This window comes from Harpia harpyja, chromosome 14 (assembly GCF_026419915.1).
Source record: "Harpia harpyja isolate bHarHar1 chromosome 14, bHarHar1 primary haplotype, whole genome shotgun sequence".
Taxonomy (NCBI): domain Eukaryota; kingdom Metazoa; phylum Chordata; class Aves; order Accipitriformes; family Accipitridae; genus Harpia; species Harpia harpyja.
Window position 1 is genome coordinate 9168564 of NC_068953.1, and position 20749 is coordinate 9189312.

A 20749-nucleotide genomic window follows, 5' to 3' on the forward strand; every position below is an offset into this window, starting at 1 on the left:
ATTACTATTTTTACTTAGAATATGGGGTGTTTCTTTATTTCTTTATTGGAGATGGAATATCTCCACTCACTGTTGACAGCAAAGCTCAGAGCTTTGCTGTTGAAAAGCATCCTGGAATCACTTGAAACTAGCTGGGAAATTGGATGGTGGCAGTGACACGAGGGGAAATCTCAGCGAAGCTAGCAGGAAAGCCGGGGGGGGCTGGGCTGGCGCTGGGGGCTTGGTGATGGGGCCAGGGCTTGTGGCTCTGCTCGCTGCCAGCTTCTCCGGGATCCAGGGGGAAACGATTTCATTCCCCGGTTTGAATATCCTCGTCCCTCCTTAGTGAGTTGGGAGCAGAGCTGTCTTGTCAGCTGTGCTTCTGTGGTGAGGAGTCAGAGCAGGCACTCTCGGCTGGACTGCCTGGGGTGTGGATGTGGCCCGAGCAGCAGGAAAGCTCTGTCTCCTGCTCCTGCTCCTGCTTGAGCAATGGGGCGATCCCTGGGGAGCTTTGCCCAGGCGGTGGGGATGCGGTGCTGAGCACCCCTGGGTGCCCGGCACGGACATCGGCTCACTGCTGCCTGCTGGAAATGTGAGCCCTGTATAGCTCTGTGCCTCAGTTTCCCTTTTCTGCCTTGCCCAGGGCAGGATTAGGCTCCCTTAGCAGGACTGGAGAGGTTCCCGGGACCCATCCCGACCCCCTCAGGAAAGGGCTTTTCCCAGGTCTCTTCTGTGGGGACAAGCTCTGTACGTGTATCTTGGTTTTAATCAGGGGCCAGAGCTGTTTCTCTGCCCGGGCTTTGCGAGCAGCCATTTAAATTTCAAATGAGCTGCACCACTAAACAGGCCTTCATAATTAAATGAATGCAGCCTGGCTACAAATTGGGGTGACAGCCCAGCCCTGAGTGGCAAAGGCAGCAGTGGCTCTCAATCATCTCTGTTGCCTTCCCAGACGTGATCCTTGCATCTTCCCGGTGAACGAGCATGACCTGACCCCCTCAAAACAAGCTGGGATGCAAATCCTTGGGCCAGGGGCACCGCTCCGTCCATGGAAATGTGGTGATTGTGGTTTAAGCTCTTCTGGCCAGCTGTAGGGGTTGTATCAGGTCCTTCCCCTGACCTCCAGATTCACCCACTGGCACAGGAGCGTGCAAGAAGGATGCGCAGTCTCCGTCTCGCTTAAAAAATAAGTTCAAGGTCTAAGCTCTGACCTGCTGGCAGTGCCGGGATGTCAGAGCAGGAGCAAATCCTGAGCAGAAATCCCCATTCGGGGGGCGGTCAGTCCTGGAAGCCACCTGGGGCAGGGGGGTAGAGGGTGCCGGGAGCTGTGAGCCGTGAACACAGCCCAGCCGTGCTAAGGATGTCACTGGAGTGGGCTCAGTCCAGTGAGGAAATAACTAATGTGGATTTTCTGACTTAAGGCCATCTCAGAGCTTTTCTGTTTTTCTTGGCCATGTCTTTGCCCAGTTTGCTCAGCTGTGTTTGGGGAGGCCCCTGTACAAACTGAGCTCCAGTGTCCAAGTTTCCACTTTTCCCCCCCATAGTGTCTTTTAATTGTGAGTTCATTAGCACTTCTGCCCTTTAATGGGACAGGCTGTGACTTGTGTCCCACCCAGGAGATCGGGAGACCTTCCTGGTGGGATGGGCAAAGGTGGCTCCTGCATTCCCAGACCCATCCAGGGAGGTCTTGGGGCTGCACAGGACTTTGGGCACCCACCAATTCAAGCAGAAGTCACCAATTTCTTGCCATGGGAGTGCAGGGAGCATTTGGGGAAAAGCTTGGTTTCAATCTCCGTGAATTTTTTTTTTTTTTTTGGAGGAATTGCTTTTGCTCTCAATTTTTCTTCTGTTTTATTAGATAGCATCAGGAAAAAATAATGTGTTGCTGATAATCTCAGCCAAGCATGGAAAACAGCCTTTGGCGAGGTCTGGCTGGCTCGGTGTCAGCTTCTCACAGGGGTTAAGGGTTGGCTTGTAACCCTGTGTTCATGTGCCACACGTCTGACAGCAACAGGCGGCCGCAGTGGTACGATGCTTTCACAGTGCCTGCCGGGGTGAGAGCCTGGCAGGGCTCGTGTGAGTGCCGAAGCCCCTGGTTGAGCTGCGGTGCCGATGCAGCCCTCCTCCCTCAGAGCCGGAGAACCAACCCCCGGCAGCCATGGCGCCAGTGCTGCAGCATCTGGAGCTGGAGTTAGAGGGTGATTTACTGGGAGCGTGGGGAGGGAGCCGGTTCCCACCACGGCCATATGCACCGCTCTCATCTGAATACCAAAACCAGCTAGACCTCACGTTCAGGCTGGCCTCTGCGCTGTTTGACGTGCACAGCGGCTTGAGTCAGCTCCTGCAGTGAGGAGAAGCCCATGCCAGGTCTGTCCCTGGCACATGATGCCATTGGGATGCCCCACTCCATCCCACTGCCGGGGCTGAGCTGGGTGCAGGGTGCTGTGCCAGGGTGGGGGACCCGGGGGATGCACCAGCACAGCCACCCTCTGGCTTTACAAGACCCGGTTTTGCATCTGTTTGGAGTTGCGTTAGATGTCCGTAAATCCTGATAGCCACCTGGGATGTCCAGCAGCCGCTCGCTTTCCCAGCACTGCCTGCCCAGCTCCTGCTGCTCCCTAAATTAAATATGTGCTGCCTCTTGAAAAGCACATGTGAGTGGAACAGCAGAGATAAGCTAAACGGGAGAAGTTCAGGGGATTATGCAATGATTAAGTTATTACTAACGTGAAATGAGCCGCGCTGAGATGAAACAGGAGCTTTATTTTCTGTTCCCTGGCTTCGGGCTTGGGGCTGCCTGTCACTAGACAGCAGATCAAACTGGGAGCCAGGAGCTCATGTATCCCCCGGCGCTTTCAACACAGCAGCAGGTTGGTGCTGTGCAAACCCGTAGGAAGCAGAATGTTAAATGGGGCTGGGAATCGGGGGCCTTCGCTGCTGGGGAGGGTTTGCTGAGATGCAGCGCTTGAGACAGAGCTATTTCCAGTGCTGGGGCACCCACCCTGTAGCAGATTTGGGTAGAAAAGAAATTCTCTGCAACAGGAAAATCGGGCGCTGCTGGGAGGATATGTTGGGGGAGGACCACCTATTTGCTCCATTTCCCGTGCTTTTCCTTATGCATCCCTTGCAGGCTGCTGTCAAAGGCAGGATGCTGGGCTCGATGGGTCTTGGAGAGTGAAAAATAGAAATGCAAAATGAAAGGCTGTTTGGTTAGTATTTGAGAATCAAATTGGTTTCCCATAAGCACTCAGGACAGGCTGGATCGGGTGGACAAGTCGGGAGTTTATGCCCGGAGAGGCAGGTGAAGAATCCTGGATCCAGGGCTGGTATAACTGCTGGCTGTGGGGAGCTGCAGCAGCCCAGCTGGATTTGGGCAGGCAGGGATTAACCCATGCTTGGGCAAGACGATGGGGCTGTGGGTCTGTTGCCAGAGCCAGGGAGGGGGAATATCAGGGACAGCAGGGCACCGAGATGGTCCATAAACCACTGAGCCCCTCAGTGGGGCTGGGGAGTGCGGGACCGCAGGCAGCTTTGGGGCTGAAGCCGTGGGGAGGGGGATTTTCTCGGTCTGACACGGCAGCGCCCAGCCCGTGACGGTGTCTCGCTTGCTCTTTGTGTGCCTGCAGTGATGGGCGCGCTGGAGTCCCGAGGGGTGCTGCGGCGAATGAGCGACATGCTGGAGATGCTGATGAAGAGGATGGACATCCTGGCGAGGCTGGAGAATAGCACTGACTTCCACAAAGGGGATGAAGCGCGATTCCCTCTGGACAGGTCAGTCGGCCGCACCGATGCCCCATGCAGACCCTGTGGAGCGGTGCCGGGCTCGGGGGAGTTTGCAAGAGTGAAAAAACCCCAATGTGCTCTGCGGTGTCGGGCTGAGCCACTGCGTGGGGATGGTGGAACCCACCGGGGCATGGGGCTTGGGCAGATCTGTCGTTGTCTTGTTGTTTGCCATTTCTGGAACCCTTTTCTTCGGGATTTCTGAAATTACTGTCATTTTGGGGGTTACTTGTGGCACCTGTCCCAGCTGCTAGCGTTGCAGTGTGGGAGGGCGTCTCTTCGCTGCCGTGCCGTGGTGGAGCTGGAGGTGGGACTCGCCGACAGCTGGAGCAGTACCTGGTGTGCTCCCTCTGCCAGTAAATCCCAGAGCGAGCTCAGGCCAGTTTCTTTGTGCCCATATTCCTCAGGTAGCTGTCGAAATGATTGTTGTTTGAAATCCAGGGCTGGTGTGTTCAGCCATGGAGTTGAGCAAGGCTTAAAATGAAATAGGAGCAAACTGTCGGGCCCCGCAACGCTCGCTGCACAGAGCTGGCGTCCTGGCTGCCTGTGACGCACGCACCGCATCTCTCCTGGCCGGCAGCTTGAGAGGTGCCGTCAGACCTTCCCATCATGATTTTTTACTAAAGAGACATCTTCCTTTGCTTTAGGGAGCCTTTAAACACTTATTAATGCTAACTGGGCTGTCATGCCGAGGCCTGCAAAAAAATGGTAACTAAAGCAACTTGGATGTGGAGGGGCAGAGATGGAAAAACCAAGGGGCAGCGCTTGGGACAAACTTTGCAATGCAAACCCAAAATGCCAGCGTAGATTTTGCTCAGTGGTGGGTGGCAGGGACGTGACATGCAACGGTCAGCGCTGCCCTGCAGTGGGCCACCGGAGCCGGCACGGGAGCTGCGGTGCATCCCAGTGGTACCTGCCTGGCATTCCCACCTCTGCCTCCTGCCGTGGCTGCGCTCGACAGCCAGCGGGGGTTCCTGTGCCTCCCTGTTTCCATCATCATTTCCATTTCTCTCCCTCGCTTTCCTTACGAGTCTCTTTTGCACCTATAATGGAAAATAGAGTAAGTGAGCCTGTAATTAAAGGCTGTGCCGTACTGCGTGCACACATGAATTAAAGCTGCACAGGCAGCCTTGGAGTGCATGGTCTTGCCTTTTAAGTAACATAATTTCAACCGCTGAAAAATATAATTTACCTCGGTAATGGCAGGTGCTGGGGATTTTGTTGTTACGAGGCTGGCTGGTACCCAAGCGTACAAGGAGGACAATGGTAATCCTGGAGAGGAACGGACAGGACTATTACAGCCAGTGATTGGAAGGCGCTCGCTCACATTTGATTATTTTCTTGGCCAATCTCATGTTAAAAGAACCAGTAATTTCAGGTGATGGTAATTTCTGTACACCAGCAGCCAAGAGAAAAACTTAAAAGCGTTTATGTGAACTGGTAGCAATTGCTGCAAATGGGGATCTTGTGTTTCAGATCTGCTGTGTGGCTGGTGACTCCAGGGCCATCGCTTGGAGAGACCAGAGAGGATGGGAGCTTATGGACCCAGCACATCAAAACAGCCTCGGGTTTTGTGTGTGTGCTGAGATGAGCTTGAGCAATTGAGATTACAGATGTCTTAATTTTCAGGAATAGAAAATCAGGGACAACTAGTTTATCACCTTTTGCTCCTTATAAATTACCCCTTAAGTGCATTCAAGTCCCTTCACTTGATCCTGCATCAAAACCAATCTGTGTCATCTCCTTGTTCTCACCTAGCCTCTGAAGATCAGGTTTTGGTCATGGGGCAGAGCATCTCCAGATGAAGCAACCATCGTGGCAGGGTTTCTTGTGGATGGATTATTGGTGTGATGATCTGTAATGAAGCACTAGCAGCATTTGCAAACACTTGTGAAGTGTTTCCCAAGCACTCCCCTCTTTCCCTGCAGCCCCCAGGGTTTGCCTGAGGTCTGTGGTCAGAGGAGATGTGTTGGAAGTGTTACAGCTGTGCTGGGTCTCAGCGGGTTTAAGCAGCTCTGTCTCTGCTGCCATGTGTGCTCCCTTTTCCGTAGTGCCCTTTCTTGGCTTGTCCCGGTCCCTGCCCTCCTTTGCGGGGTGCACGAGGCAGCTGGAAGGGTGCAGAGCCAATACACCCCATCTGCTGCCCTGCTCCGAGCAAAGCCTGGCTCTGGGCTGACCCTGCTGCTCTGATGAATGCTCTCCAGAGCTGCGTGGAGCATCCCGGGGGGAATCAAATAGCAGCTGGTGCGAAACCTGGGCTGAGACCCTGTGGAGTGGGGAGGCTGAGGTCCCTGTCCTTTAGGGGTAACCAGCTGAAGCCCCTGGGAAGCCCCTGTGCCGAGGGGGAATGGGCACCGCCAACCGCACCCAGACCGAGCAGTGTCTCCTGAATCCAGATCAGCCCCATGGCTGCGGAGACGCCTTGGTTCTATTTGTTATTCGGACACTGGGACTCCACCAAGGGCTTGTTTCTGCCTTCCCTCCCTGTCTCTTTGATCACCAGTGACTGTCTTGAAGCTGTCAGTGAAAGATAATACAATTAAAGGGTGCTAATTTCAAAGGGATTTTATTCTTTACAACGTCTCTGGTTAGCACGGCGGCTGCCTTCATCTCCTTCCCTGCTCAGCAAAGCCGTGAGCGTGGGCTTTGCAATTCCACCTGCGCAGAAGTGGATTAATTCTTGTTTTTACAAAGTGCTCTCCTGCTTAACACTGGATCTCCGATAAAATTGGGAGGGCTTGGATTTGCAGAGCCCCAGTGAAGAGGAAGGAGGTGAAGGCTTCAGTGGGCTTTATGGAATAGCCTGTGAGCACTGTCCCCCTCCAGCAAAGCTCCAGCAGAGGGCAAGGATGGCTTTTCCCCTTGGAAAGTGCAAGGAGGAATTTAAATATACAGGGTGTAATTAATGACCTGCCTTGGAAAGCCTCCCAGCTGCCAGGGCAGGCAGCTTTACGTGGCTGAAAGTTGCTTCAATATCTTTCTTGCTCTGTAGGTGCTGTCTGATTGAATGCTCTACAGGTGCCTCTCTATGTAGCCCGCCAGCCTCTTGCAATGCTTCAGATAAAACTCTTGGCAAACCCAAAAGTCCAACACCCTCCTTAGAAGAGCTGCCCAGGGGTTTTGTTGTATGTTATGCTGGGGTAAGGGGAAACAGGCTGCACCCGTGAACCAGCCTGCTGTGCCCCTGGGTGTTGGATCCCTTCTCCAGTGCTCCCTGGGCTCCCCCCTGCCTATGCTGGGAAGGTAAGTGATGGGTTCCCTAACGAGGGCAAGCAGTCTGCCAGTCAGCTGCAGAAAAAATCAATACTGCTCTTAATTGAATGCAACCCTCATAAATCATCAGGGGGGAGGGAAATTAGAAGTACTTATGGAAGCGTCCTGGAGAGCTATTTACTGGGCAAGGGAAATATTAGTTTGCAGTGGAAGTGTTGGTCCCCTGCTGGTAAGCGCTTGGGAGGGAGGGAGGGGGTCTGAAGTGGCTGACCCCAGCTGGCACCATAACCCGACAGCGTTGGGGCTCGGAGAAGCCCTTCTCTGGGGGCTGGGCTGCCCCTGACCTGCCCCATGCCCATGGGGAGGTGGTGGCAGGGAAGACTGGGGTCTGCAGCGCCGGCATCCCCGGTCATCCCTCTCCCCCACATAGTGGTTAGCCTGCAAAGGGTGTTATTTGCTAACGACTGATTAATCTTCAAGCTTAATTACTGCCAAGGCTCAGTTAATTTCCACACACTTTAAGTATTTGTTCTTGTAATCATTACATGACTCCATATTCTCCCAGTAATTAAAAGTCTCACAATATGACACTAAATGGGTGATGTTCCTGCATCCTGCCAGCCTGGCTCTATTAATTCCTGAATTGTCGCCACTGATCAGCTGGCTTTAGAGAAATCGCTGCCAGATCCCACGGTCTCCTGCTATCCAGGTGAGCCCGGAGCGGACTTTGACCCCTCCATGCACCTTTCCCCATCTCCTCGGCATGTTGCAGGGCTCAGCGAGGGCATCTGCAAGGTGAGGCTGGTGCTACGTGGTGAGAAAGCTGTCTGGAGCCGGGAGAGCCCCAAAGCAGCCCGCAGGGAAGGTTAGACCCATCCTGCGATCCAGCCCAGCTTTGCTGGGTGCTTGTTTTGGCGAGCAGAGCTTGGCTGCAGGAGCAGCATCAGGGGTGCAGCTGGGCAGGAGAGCCCAGCAGCCAGCGCTGTGGGAGCCTTCCTCCCTGGCACTCTCCTTCCTCACAGGTTCCTCGACCCATTTCATCCTGGCAGAGGCAGTGAGTTGTTTCTCGCCAGCTCCTGAGGATGTCTCCAGCCCAGTCCTGGATGCTGTCAGTGTTAGCTTGGAGGGGATGGGCACAGCGCAGGGGTTCGCTGAGGACCCCTCAGTGCAGGGTCCCCATCAGGGGCAGGGGAGGGGATGCCATGGGGAAATTCATGCCTGGGCAGCTGAAATAAATAGCTCTTCCCCCTAAGGCAGAGCAGAGAGGTGGCTGTGTACCACTAGCAGGCTGGCAAGGGGAGCAGGGTCTGCCCATGTGCCCCCCCCTTGCTCCGAGGGGCTCTGGGCTCGTTGGGAGAGACCTGCAGCTGGAGGGCGATGGGCATCGCTAACGTGGTGGGGGTACAGGTGCCCATGTGTGCCCAGGTCACTCACACCCTCCCCTCCTGCTCCCAGGCTTGTACGTCCCCCAGCACCTCCAGCTCAATTTGCTGAACCTAATTCTGCCATAAGCTTTGCTTTCTGTTTATTTTCTGCCTTTCCATCCCAAAGAATTGATACGGGGGGGCTTTATCACAGGGCTTTGCAAACGAGGCTTCTTGATTCATTAACACGTGGAGGCAAAGTGCCATTGCTGACGGGTTTGTGCCGTGGTTGTTTGTGTTGCCTCGGGTGGCTTGCACAGGGAAAGCCCTCAGCACCCGGTCCCCCGGGGCGAGCGGAGCCCAGGGTTTCGGGGCAGTGCTGGGGGGGTGGGGAGGAGCATGGCACCAGTGTGCCTTTTCCCAGGCTGTGTGTCTGATTTGCCCTATGAGGAAAATCAGATCCCGTTAACCCTCCGTCAGATGTCCCTGGTTTTGGAGCAGCTGGGAGCAAGCAGCCCCCTCCAAAGGGATGGGCTCGGGGGCTTCCCAGCTGGGGGTCATGGGCATGATGGAGGTGGGCATCCAGGGAGGCTGTAGTGCTGATGGTGGAAACATCGGCTACCAAAATAACCCTTCCAAAATGAAGCGGAGTGTGCCCACGAAACACATAGCTGGCAAAGAAAATGTGGGGCTGAGGGCTGTAGAAAAGCATGGGCTCAGGAGAGCATCTCACCTAGCGGATCCCCTGCCCCAGGGATCGTGATCAAAACTGCGTATTTTTGGTCTAACTTTTGGGCAGGTCCCTCTTAGTCGAGACTGTCGAGGCTGGCAATGTCTTCACAGCTCACCGAAGGCAGTTTCTTGCAGCCTGCATCAGGCTACTCAAGCACGTAGAGAAATATATCTGATTTATACCCCAATCAAGTGACGATCCCATAACCCTCCTGTCCGTGATCCCTCATGTTCACATAAATAAAATCTGCTGCTGCCCAGTCATATGGCTCAGCTCGGTTCTGCTCTGGGAGTCAGGAGGAAAGCGAAGGTTTGGGCTTGTGGCTTCGGCTTCGTGTTCTGTTTGGGAAGGATCTCGGAGTACTTCATAGCATTCATAAAATAGTTTAATTAATGATCTTGGTTATACTTTGCTGGCAAGTTCTCCCTATGTTGGCAAGTTACTGTCTTTGATTGGAAAGTTGGTTTTCATCATTTTTTTTCATGAAATTTATTGCCAGCTTGCTCAAATGGCAGTGTCCTCCCCTGGGCTTTGGAGCCGTGGGCTTTGGGTTAGCTCAGGGTCTGGTCCTCTAAATGCGTTTGTGTGAGAAGCATCACCCACAGTAAACTGAAATTAAAATAAATGGAAGTATTTCAGCGAATTAAATACTCCAGTATTTATTAGGCAATTTATTGTATAACTTGGTGTTGGAGGAGTTCAGGCAGGGCTCTGCCCATGCATCATCCACTACTTGCTTCGAATGAGTTTCCAAGGAACGTTCCCATCCCGAAACACATTCTCTGGAATATTTGCTCAGGGTGAATTCCCAATGAGCACAAACACGGCCAGAGCAAACTCAGGTCTTTATTCAGGTGTTCATGGAGGGGAGACTGAGCTGTTTGTCTCAACCCTGAGGTGTAATGGAAAAGATTGCAGTATACAGAGATACCAGAAATTGTATTGGAAGCATATGCTGTTTTGTGATTTTTTTTTTTTTGTAATATTTTTATTTCTTTTTAAGTTTTTATCCAGTTGACTGGCTGGAGCTGCCTGTGAAGAATAAACCCACTTATCAGTGGTATGGGCCCTCTTGTACGTGGCTCCCGGGGAGGTTGCAAAGCTGGGTGCAGCATCCCCGTCCTTGTTTGATGTTAGGAAAGGCACCAAGGAGCTGGACAACCTGGCAGAGCCCGTGCTGGGGATAGCAAAGCAACAAGTCCTGTGCCTCATCCCCAGCACTTCCCCCCTCCCCCTGCCTTTAATCTTGCTATAAATTCCTGCCAAGCTAATAGCAACCAGGGCTTTGGGCTTTTGCTCTGCTCCCTGGGGTCTGAGCCTTTCCCAAGTGGAGCAGGGCACGGGAACCTCCCCGCGCTCCCCATCACAGCACCCTGCATGCTTGGCCCCCCACCACATGGGCCACCAGCTCAAACCAAGCCAAGGTGATTTATCCAAGCTTAGGGTAACAGCTCCAGCACCGGAGTTATGAGGATTAAAACCAGGATTACAAGTCAAACAAACACAAAACACACAGCTGAGCCTCATGAGCAGGGCACTTGCCCAGCCACTGCTGCCTCTCCTGGTACACCCCAGCCTTGGGACCATCAGTGTCAGGGGACTGTGACCCAAATTTTAGGGAGAGCATCAGCTGCCTGGTAATCCCATTGTGTCCGTATTTGTGTTCTCGCTTTCTCCCCCGTGGGCAGCCCTAGCTCCCGGCCTTTCGGGTGCAAGCCACCTCGGAGAGGATGCAGAGATGCACACAAGGGCACAGATCCCTGAAAAAAGTTTTGCCTCCGACATCGATGAGGTTTACTTGGATTCTCTTAGGCCAGAGGAGCAAAGCTCTTAATTGCTCCATCTTCTTGGAGATTTAAATCACCTTTTTTAGTTACCCAGCACTTGGATGAGGGCTTTTCCCCACTTCCTCGGGGACGCCTCAGCTTTCCTCGGCTCATCCCCCACCAGCTGTTGGGTGACTCTGAGCTCGTCCCACCAGGATGGATGGATGAGGAGAGGAGCCGGAGCCCACAGGGTGACCCGCTGGAGATGCCCTAGGGGTTTGTTTGTCCAGGAGATACCCCAGCTATTCTAATGGGCAGCACCTCAAAAGCTGCAGTAGGAGCCAGGAGGGCGGGAAAGGCCCTTTTCCCATTGCTGGGAAGGGTTATCCATCAGTGCCACTTCTGGGATTTCAGGTCCCTGTCCTGGAGAGCGAGGCTGTTGTGGGGCTGGATGTCGGGGGTGATTTGTGTCCCTGGAGCAGGGAAGCAGTGAGAACCCAGCACCAGCCCTGGGCACCCTTCCCAGCTGCTTTCTGCTCTGCCTTGGGTCTTTGGGGGCAAAAAAAAAAAAAACCAAAACCAAAAAACTTTAAAGAGGCAAATGGCAGTGCAGACATTGTAATGAGCAAGTTGAAATCCTTTGGTAAACTGCTCTGTGTGAACATTGCATTTGTTGATGTATTATCTTCAAAACATCTGCTTTTCTCCATCTGTATTGGTCTTCCCAAAGTCACTGCTTTCACCAGTTAATAGCAAGAAATATCGGATGAGCAAGCAAATATGTTTAGGCCTTGTATTATGAAGACAACACACAAATAGAAAGAGATTCATCTTTTCATAATGCCACTTTTATAAAAGGCAATAAAAATACAGTGCCTTGTAAAGGGATAAACAGGCTGAATCTGAGCTGCTGCTGCGGGGTTGGGGACAAGAGACAAAGTGAAGGGAACCAAATTAATGCATAAAAAAGTAAAGGAAAACTCAACCTCCGGCTATATTATATGGCAAATGATCTGCCAGTGGGGAAAGATACATCTTAATAGCAGTTTTTGAAACGAGATGAATACTGTATACAATGCATTATAAGGCACAGTGTGATCTGAATCTTAATCAACATGGGGAAATATAAATCTGAAAATAATAAAGATGAAATCAATATTGATGGTTAGAAGTAAAAGTACTGTATTTGCTGTAGTAAACGGTTTTAAGGTCCCAGGGAAAAATTTGTTCTAGAAAACCCATAGTAATTTACTATAGCTTCAATAGCTGGCACAGCCCCAGCGCATTTTGGTGGCATTTATATTGTTGCTATAGAAAAATTTAAAAAGCAACAAGGAAAAAAAAAAAAAGCCTGTCGCTGCTCCCTGTGCAGTGGTAGTGCTGGAAGTGAGTTCTTTCCGCTGGGCTGATGGAAGCTGTGCTGGCATCCCAGCTTGGATGGAGACACGTGGTGGGATATTCCCCTTCTGCTTAGCTGTCACTGAGCAGAAAAAGCCACTTACCTTGTCCTTCCCACTGTCTCCAGTTACTAAGAATAAGGCATCAAATTCTGATGAGCTACAGAAAACCTTTTTGCGTTTGAGGTTTTGCTTTAAGTGTCTTATTTTCTTGTCCTCTGCCCAGGTGACAAATCACTGTAATGATAGGTGATGTAACTTATGCTTAACCTTCTTGTCGTCTCTTTAATAGGTTAAACGAAATTTGCTGCTCAAGTGATAGCCTTGTTGCCCAGCAGATAAAATCACCGAGGCAGCTGACAGTGCTGCCTGTGTTAGTGTTAACACCGAGGCCCATCAGTGCTCCCAACGTGGGAGCGTGGCTCTTTGCCCCAAGCATGAAATCCCTCACTCAAAATCATGGGGATTTGGAGTTTGATATGACGAGTTTGGGTGATGAGCATGCAAGTGGTGGGAGGTTTGAGCCTGGCTCCTTATTTTGGAGAGACGTTTTCTACCGTTTTGTCCATCTTCTTAATATAGGCCAAGAACCATGACAGGTGTTTTTTGTGTCACTTTGCAGTAACCCTCTGCATTTTGGGGAGAGCCTCACGGAGCCCATGCGAGACAGCTGTCTTGTTTGCGAAAACTGGAAGTCCTGTCTGAGTGTGATGATCAGACATACATTTTACATCAAAGGGCTCTGAGTTGAAATCTTTGTGTTTGGGGAGCAGCTTTAGCTTATGAGAACTGGGCAAGCTGACATAGGTGGCGGGCCAGATCCACCACCCAGTAGAAACTGCTGCTGCGGCCAGAGGTCCAGCATGACTTAGGCTGGAAGAAAACCATTTATTTAGGATAATGATCCTGATTTTTGTTTGAACGTGTTCGTGGGTGCCCAGTGCTCAGCCCTGGCTGAGCTGAGGTCTGGAGGTCATCAGAGAAGAAAAGGGGACCCGGGTTGCTGTTGACTTTTGAGATTCGCCTAATTACTTGGGTGTTTGGGAGCGGGTTCTGACCCAAGTGAGAGTTGGGATAGCTTCTGGGAGGAGGCAGAATTTGGATCATGGGCTAATCTAGGTGCTCTGAAGCATAGGAGCAGGGCTTCTGCGGTTGTGCTCATCCTCTCTCCTTGTCATGAGTGATGGAGAAACCTGAGGAACGTCTCCACCAAGCCAACGTCCCTCTCCTGTTGCTGGAGCAGGAGGTTGGGCTCGCTGGCTCTGAATTCACTGCATCCTTGTGACATTTGCTCCTAAACTGCTTATGCCAGCTGTTCCCTGTTTACTGAGCGCCTATGCATCACCTCTGTGGTCTGATGGCTGCTTGCCAGTGGAAAAAGGGTTGCAGAAATGGGGGGTTTGTGAGCTTTCAGGGCTGGCTGAGCTGTGCAGCCCTCAGACAGGGAGCATTTTATCTCCTCGGAACCATGCTGACAAGCAGAGCTTATCACAGGTCATTTTTGTGCCCATATTTTACCAGGGCCTCATGAGCAACCTCGCTGCTGCAGCGGTTACAGTAGCTGGCAGGGTACTTGGGGTTTATTCTCTGCAAAGGTTGGAAGTTACTTGGGGGCAATGGTGTCCTCTGCATTTAATTATTATTTCTTAAAAGCCTAAGATATGTGGCTCCCTGTGGAGGTATACGGGCTGAATATTGATGGTCATAAACCATGCCAGAAGGAAAAATGTGGGCTGTTCGCTGCTAGCGAATGGACTTTAAATCAACAACTGAAGCAGTATCGGTTCATAAAACTAGGATTTTTTTAGCCTTGAGGACAGAGGTACTTTAAATCCCAGCCTTCGGGTTCACTGATCTGGAGAACAAACATAAAACTTCACCAGGAAGGACCTGACATCAGCACATATTTTTTGTGCCAAGAGTATTCAAGGTAGCCCTTTTGGTTTTGCTCACTGCTTATGACATTTCCTTGTATTATAATGATCTCAGCAGCCGTAGCAGGAAAAACTTATGACCCAGGTGCTGCAGAAGGGGAAATTATTTACTGTGATAACCGCGCTCGTCGAGACGTGGTTGTTGTTTGCAGTGGAAGTGGCAGGCGAGGTGCTGGAGGTGGAGAGCTTGCTCCTTGTCAAGCCTGGCAGGGCACTGCTGCTGATGGACTGAGTTCTCTTGCCCTTTTATATATTACACCAGGTTTTAATTGACACCCGGCCTCTTTACAGTGCTCTGTCGCTATGTCTACGCAATGTGTTATGTAGATGAGTTTAATGGTGCTGTTTACCCAAGACGGTATTGATTGCAAGGTTTAATTCGATAGATGGAATACGCAGCTATTCAAACTGCTGGAATCTGATCTCAAGCCTTGATGGGAAGGTGCCTGCAGGCTTTGCTGGGGCTGCAATACCCAGCTCAATCCCGGCTCACGCAGTGCTGCAGACGCTCGCCCCAGCACCCTGTCCCCACACAGCCCTCGCTGCTGCTTCTCGCCGGGGGACCTGGAAATCTGCTTGCCTAAATCTTTGGTGGATGGGCTGGCTGAGGCCATCCACGTGTCCTGCGTGTTTTGCATCTGTCTGCAGTCTGCTGCAGGCCCACAGGCTTCCTCAGCCCTCCTCTGGTTTTGCCTTCCTTTCTCTGTATTTTTGGGTTTTTTTCTCCCTTTTTTCCCAGCACAGCTTCTTACATGTACCGCAAGGCCAATAATCACAGCAAAGGGTTTTCAAACATAGCACGTCTGAAATAAGAAAACCAATTTTTTCCAGCCTATTTAATGTTTCCCCATGTAAAATGCACAGATGTATCCGTGTTTATCAGCGCACTGTAAAAAATGGCAGAATACTGATTTACATAGGTTTTTAATCAAACCTCTTGGAAAGCTATGACCTCTTTGCCTGGTACACACTGGGCCAGGCATTCCCATGTTGCATCCTGGAGCTAAGTTCAACCTGCTGGCAGCTTCCAAGGATGGCAAATTTGCTATAAGCACCCCTGGGTGTCACCACTGGGATACATCAAGTTTTCAGGGTCTATATGTTTTTTTTCCCAGGTTCCAGCCAGCAGCTGGCTTGATGGAGAGGATCCAAGCTATAGCTCAAAATGTCTCGGACATCGCAATAAAAGTAGATCAGATTCTCCGGAACAGCCTCCTGAACGGGAAAGGTGAGTGTCCCCAGGGGTCCCCATGCTCCAAACCTTCTATGTGTTATACGGTTGCAATAGGGAGATCCAGCCAAGCCTACCACGAAAAATTTGGTGAAAATGCAGGGGAATGGATGCTGATCTGAGGTTACCTAACTCACTCCTGTCTGCAGGACTAAGTAGGGCACTTGAAGCTCTTTGGCAGACCTCCTAGGGCTGTTTGTGTCCAAATCTGTGCAGATGCAGCACGTGGTCACACCATCTCTTTGAGGGAGTGGAGGTCCTGAGTGTGGTCTGAGCCTTCTAGGAAGTTTCCAGGACTCTCACCTTGCTATTACAGCCAGGAAGGCTGGAAAAGGAGGCTGCATAGGGAACCACCCTCTGTGGTCTCTGACAGCAGTAATGTTCTCCTAAAATTGTTGTCTCACTTGGCCCAGGAGGACTCGAGAGCGGGGAGATGAATCTACAGAGGAGCAAGACCTGGGAAAACTCATGCCTGTAAGGGGGAGGAATGGTGACAAACTGAATTGCTGTCAGAAATAAATGCCACAGAATTAAATGCAGAATTAAAGTTGAGGAGCAGTGCCAGCACAAACACCTCGATAGAAAAATGTGGCGGTTTGGATCCAAAGCCCAGGGGCTGGGATCCAGTGCCAGGAGAGACGTTCCCATCCCACTCCGTCAGTGCTGAGAGGGCAGCTGGGCTCTCCAGATGTTTCTCCACATGGCTGCATGGTTCCTGGCATCTGGGCTGGCATCATCAAGTAGAAGATGCTTCCATTGCCTCTTCCACCTCATGCTTTTTCAGTTATAGGCAAAGGAGGTCTTATAGGAGGGGTGGTGTCTTTTATTAATCCAATGACAGAGGAAGAAAAGATCCTATTACTTTTTTAGCCACTTTTGTGCCTTATTCCAGGGCTGACCCTGGGGGCTGAGTCTTCTCTCGACAGCTCAGCAGGACAATTTTTATTGCAAGTTTACAGCGTAAAGACTGTCAAGTGCTTCCTTAGGTACTGCAGCCTGCTTATGGCTAATTAACAGGAGCATAGACAGGTGGGACCTGGGGTCTGGACCAGGCTGAGAGCAGCAGGGAGGTGCTATGAAGAGACGTGCTGAGATTTAGGAAAGGGGAACATGGTCTTGACATTAAAGCAGGGCTGGGGGGTTTCCTCTGTTTCCGCCCTGACCTTGGGGAAGATGCTTCACATCTCGGTGTCCTGCTCCATCAAGTGGGATGGGGCTGTCTGCTGGCCCAGCTGCGGTGCCAATGAACATGCTTGGGGGCTGGCAGCCCCATCCCATCCCTTCCCCTCCCAGCATTTCTAGCTGCTCCGCCAGCATGTCCTGGCTCTCCCCGTGCCAAAATTGTCTTTCTGCAGTGGTGGAAGGCAGGAGGGACCAGTGCGAGGTGCCCAGGGACCCCAAGTACCCTGACTGCGCTGGGAAAGTGGAGGTGAGTCGGGGTTCTCTGTCTGGGAGAAGGTCTTGACCTGGGTGGAAGCTGCTGGGAAGGGCACAAAGCAATGACCTCAGGGCTTAAACTGGGAAGGGAAGTGGGGAGGGGGATGCTTTCCAGAATGAAACTGTTTGTTTTAAAACGGGGAAGGTACAGCCCGTTGCAGAAGAAGGAACCAAGCCAAAGATGTGGAAAGCAAAGCACAGCTGTGTTCTGAGGAGAAAACACAAGGGAGGTGTCTGACCTCCTCTGGGAACCTTTGCTATACAAATGTAACTGTTTTCCCCCAATAATAGGGCATATACCTTCAGTTTTAGTCGTATGGAACACTGAAGCCACGGTACCTAGATGTGTGCAGGCAGCAGCAGAATCAGCTCTGTGAGACCACCTCTGCCTGCAGCCCTCCCCGCCTGTAGTTTCTGTGTTTAATGACAGAAGCGTGGTGAGGAGAAAGCACTGTCACATCATCTTTAAATATCTGGAGTGTTAGCTAGTGTCTGGCGAATAATCTCAGCATTGCACAGAAGAGCATCTGGTTGAGGTGGCCAGGACCTCCATCTCAAATAGGATGTCCTGCTTGACCCAACCTGCTCTTTACACCTGAATGCAGCCTGGCATTTGGCCTGGAGCATGATTGCTTTGTCAGGGAGCATATTTACATTAACTAATTAAAAGCATCTCCCTCTTCCCTCCCCTTCCCAGCCTCCTGCTTCAAGCTCAGGCTTCTGCAGGGCCCAGTCTCCCTGAAAAGATGTTGAAAGGTATATTAAAATGATACTGGGGGGTTGTATTTTCCTCTTCCCCTGGTACTAGGCATCCTTTCCTTCCACGATTTGAGTAAATTCATAGTGTAATTTAATTGTGGAAGTCTGTAATTCGATCTTCTGTCCGGGTGATTGCTGCATTTTACATATTGGGCGCAGTGACCTGTCTCCTGAGTAGATTTGTTTTTGTAGTTGAATTAGGGAGAGGCTGGCAAGAGCCGTTGCGGGGGATGATAAATCGCTGCTCTGGTCGCTGGTTATTCTCCTTCATGTGAAATCATCCTCGGGGACCACTGGTGGATCTGTCTCCTTGCCCTGCTGCACCCGGGGCGATGAGATCAGCAGCTCGGCTCGCTCCCCAGCAAACCTAATGAGAAGAAAACCCTGTGGTGTATCACTTCCTAGGGATTAATGGCCGTGCCCCTGGGGCCCATGTGTGTCCTGTAGTGAGGAATCCGGGATGTCACGAGATGCTCTGGGTGCAGCGGGGCCCCTGGGAATTGGTGCGTTAAGTGGAGGAGCTCTGGTGTCAGGTCTGGTGGCACCAGGGGAAGCTGTGCTAGAGCAAGGTGATGGAGAATAGAGGTTGCCCATAGCAGGGGCAGCTTGCAGGGCTGCTGCGTCCTCTCCCGGCCAGAGGATGAGCCCCACTTGTTTCTTTGCCCCCTTGTAGTGGATGAGGGCCAGGTGGACCTCCGACCCTTGCTATGCGTTTTTTGGCGTGGACGGCACCGAGTGCTCTTTCCTCATCTACCTCAGCGAAGTCGAGTGGTTCTGCCCTCCCCTGCCGTGGCGAAACCGGACGGCGGCTTTGCCTTCCCCCCCGTCGCTGCCTCGGGTGCAGGTAAGGTGGGGGCAGCCTGCGTCCTGCCGGTCCTGGGGGGCTTGGGGAGACACAATGGCTTCAAGGCTGCTGGAAATAAACGTTCCCAGAGCCAGCAGTGTCAGCAGGGCCATGATACCTCATGTGGGTTTTCATAGAATCATAGAATGGTTTGGGTTGGAAGGGACCTTTAAAGGTCATCTAGTCCAACCCCCCTGCCATGGGCAGGGACATCTTCAACTAGACCAGGTTGCTCAGAGCCCAGTCCAACCTGACCTTGAATGTTTCCAGGGATGGAGCATCTACCACCTCTCTGGGCAACCTGTGCCAGTGTCTCACCACCCTCAGTATAACAGATTTCTTGCTTATATCTAGTCTGAATCTACCCTCTTTTAGTGTTAAACCATTACCCCCTGTCCTATCGCTACAGACCCTACTAAAAAGTCTGTCCCCATCTTTCTTATAAGCCCCCTTTAAGTACTGAAAGGCCACAAGAAGGTCTCCCTGGAGCCTTCTCTTCCCCAGGCTGAACAACCCCAACTCCCTCAGCTTTTCCTCATAGGAGGGGTGTTCCCCTGATCATTTTTGTGGCCTCCTCTGGACCCGATCCAACAGGTCCATGTGTGTCCTGTAGTGAGGAATCCGGGATGTCACGAGATGCTCTGGGTGCAGCGGGGCCCCTGGGATTTGGTGCGTTAAGTGGAGGAGCTCTGGTGTCAGGTCTGGTGGCACCAGGGGAAGCTGTCCATCCAGGAAGGACCCATAGCACCTCAGCTGCAATGGGCAAACCTCCGCCAGCCCCTGCGGCAGTCCAGGGGCTCCTCTCGTGGCTGCTTTCCCTACACTCAAAATGCAGAGCGTGCTCCTTTCCTAGGCAGCTTTCCAGAGTGACCTGGCTCGCCTCCTGGAGCTGATCGGCACGGGCAAGGAGTCCCTCAGCTTCATGAAGAAGAGGATCCGGCATTTGGCCCAGCAGTGGCTGCGGGCGGCTCGGCGCCTTGAGCAGAAGCTGAAGGGCCGGCAAAGGGACAAGAAACACGTATGAGCAAATTGGATGGGGGGGGGTCGTGGTGGGAAGATGGAAAAGCTGAGCCTTTGGGAACATGGGGAGCGGAGACAGCTGGGATTGAGCAAGCTGGGAGGAAAATTCATTTATGGAAGCACATGGGTCTACAGGGTCGGTCTGTGGTCCACGGGCACGACTCTGCATGCGTTTGGGATATCGCAGGACTGGTGTTGCTGAACAATGGGCTGAATTTTGGAGATGGGTCCTGGTGGGTTGGAGGCAGTGTCCAGCTGGCAGAGAGCCATCAGCAGCAGGCAGGGAGTCTGGCACGTCTCTTCTGCTGAGGTGCCGAGGTTGCTGGCCCTCCCATTCGTGTTTTTGCGGTGCCCTGCCCTTTGGTGCCTGTGTGCCGGCAGATCCGGCTTAGGTCCATGAGCTGGACTGCATTATACATCGGGAACGTGAACCTGGTCCCAAGATACAGAGTGTCTGTCGATGGGAGCTGGTAAACTCTGACTATTGGGTCTTTGCTAATTGGACATAGATCACTTGTCTTTACACTCGACTGATTTCCCTGAGTAATTACAGCGTGCAAAAAGAGCTGGAGGGAATCAGGGACCATAAGTCATTTTGGGCTGGAAAATTCAAATTGTCCCTTTCCCCCAGCACCACCCATCCCAGCACTGACCCCTCTCCTTGTCTCTCCAGATCTTGATCCATATCGGCTTCCTGACGGAGGAGTCGGGGGATGTTTTCAGTCCGCGGGTGCTGAAGGGGGGCCCGCTGGGTGAGATGGTGCAGTGGGCTGACATCTTGGCTGCCCTCTTCCTCCTGGGACACAGCCTGAGGGTCACAGTCTCCCTGAAGGAGCTGCAGAGGTGGGTGCTGCGGTGCTATGGGTGCGCAGTCCCCCCAAGAGGGTCTGCCCACTGCACGCGTGGTTGCATTGAGGTCTTGCATGAAAGCACGAAGTCTGCAAAGGCTCAGGGGCGGCTTTTCCACCACGTGCATCTTGGGCAGCGCTGGTGCCGTACTGGTGCAAGCGTTCGGTGGGTGCAGACCACCAGCATCACGGCTAGGATCAATCCCATCCCTTTTGCGTTCCAGGAAAGTGGGAAGGACTGGTACAAAGTAAGACTTTGTATGGGGCTGATGTGGAGATATCTGGGGCAGGGATCTGCCCTTTGGTCCTGGATCTGAGCAGCTTTAATCCCCTGCTGTCAGCACACAGTATCACCCTTGTTTCCCGACGCCTGCCTAGAGCTGGGTACAGGAAAGGCTTCCTTTTACCCTCCCATTCCCCAGGGATGCTCTCTGCAGGGCTGGT

The 20749-nt window shown here is 52.2% G+C and overlaps 1 protein-coding gene across 3 annotated transcripts in view; it reads left to right on the forward strand.

The window, feature by feature from the left end:
- MGAT5B (alpha-1,6-mannosylglycoprotein 6-beta-N-acetylglucosaminyltransferase B) overlaps positions 1-20749 on the forward strand; it is a 70670-nt gene that overhangs the window by 22768 nt on the left and 27153 nt on the right. For all 3 annotated transcript variants that reach the window (XM_052808199.1, XM_052808198.1, XM_052808200.1), the window contains 6 exons: positions 3606-3750; positions 15282-15394; positions 16753-16826; positions 18267-18437; positions 19291-19455; positions 20131-20300. In XM_052808199.1, coding sequence (XP_052664159.1) covers positions 3606-3750; positions 15282-15394; positions 16753-16826; positions 18267-18437; positions 19291-19455; positions 20131-20300 — 838 coding nt within the window. The remainder of the gene's footprint in view (positions 1-3605; positions 3751-15281; positions 15395-16752; positions 16827-18266; positions 18438-19290; positions 19456-20130; positions 20301-20749) is intronic.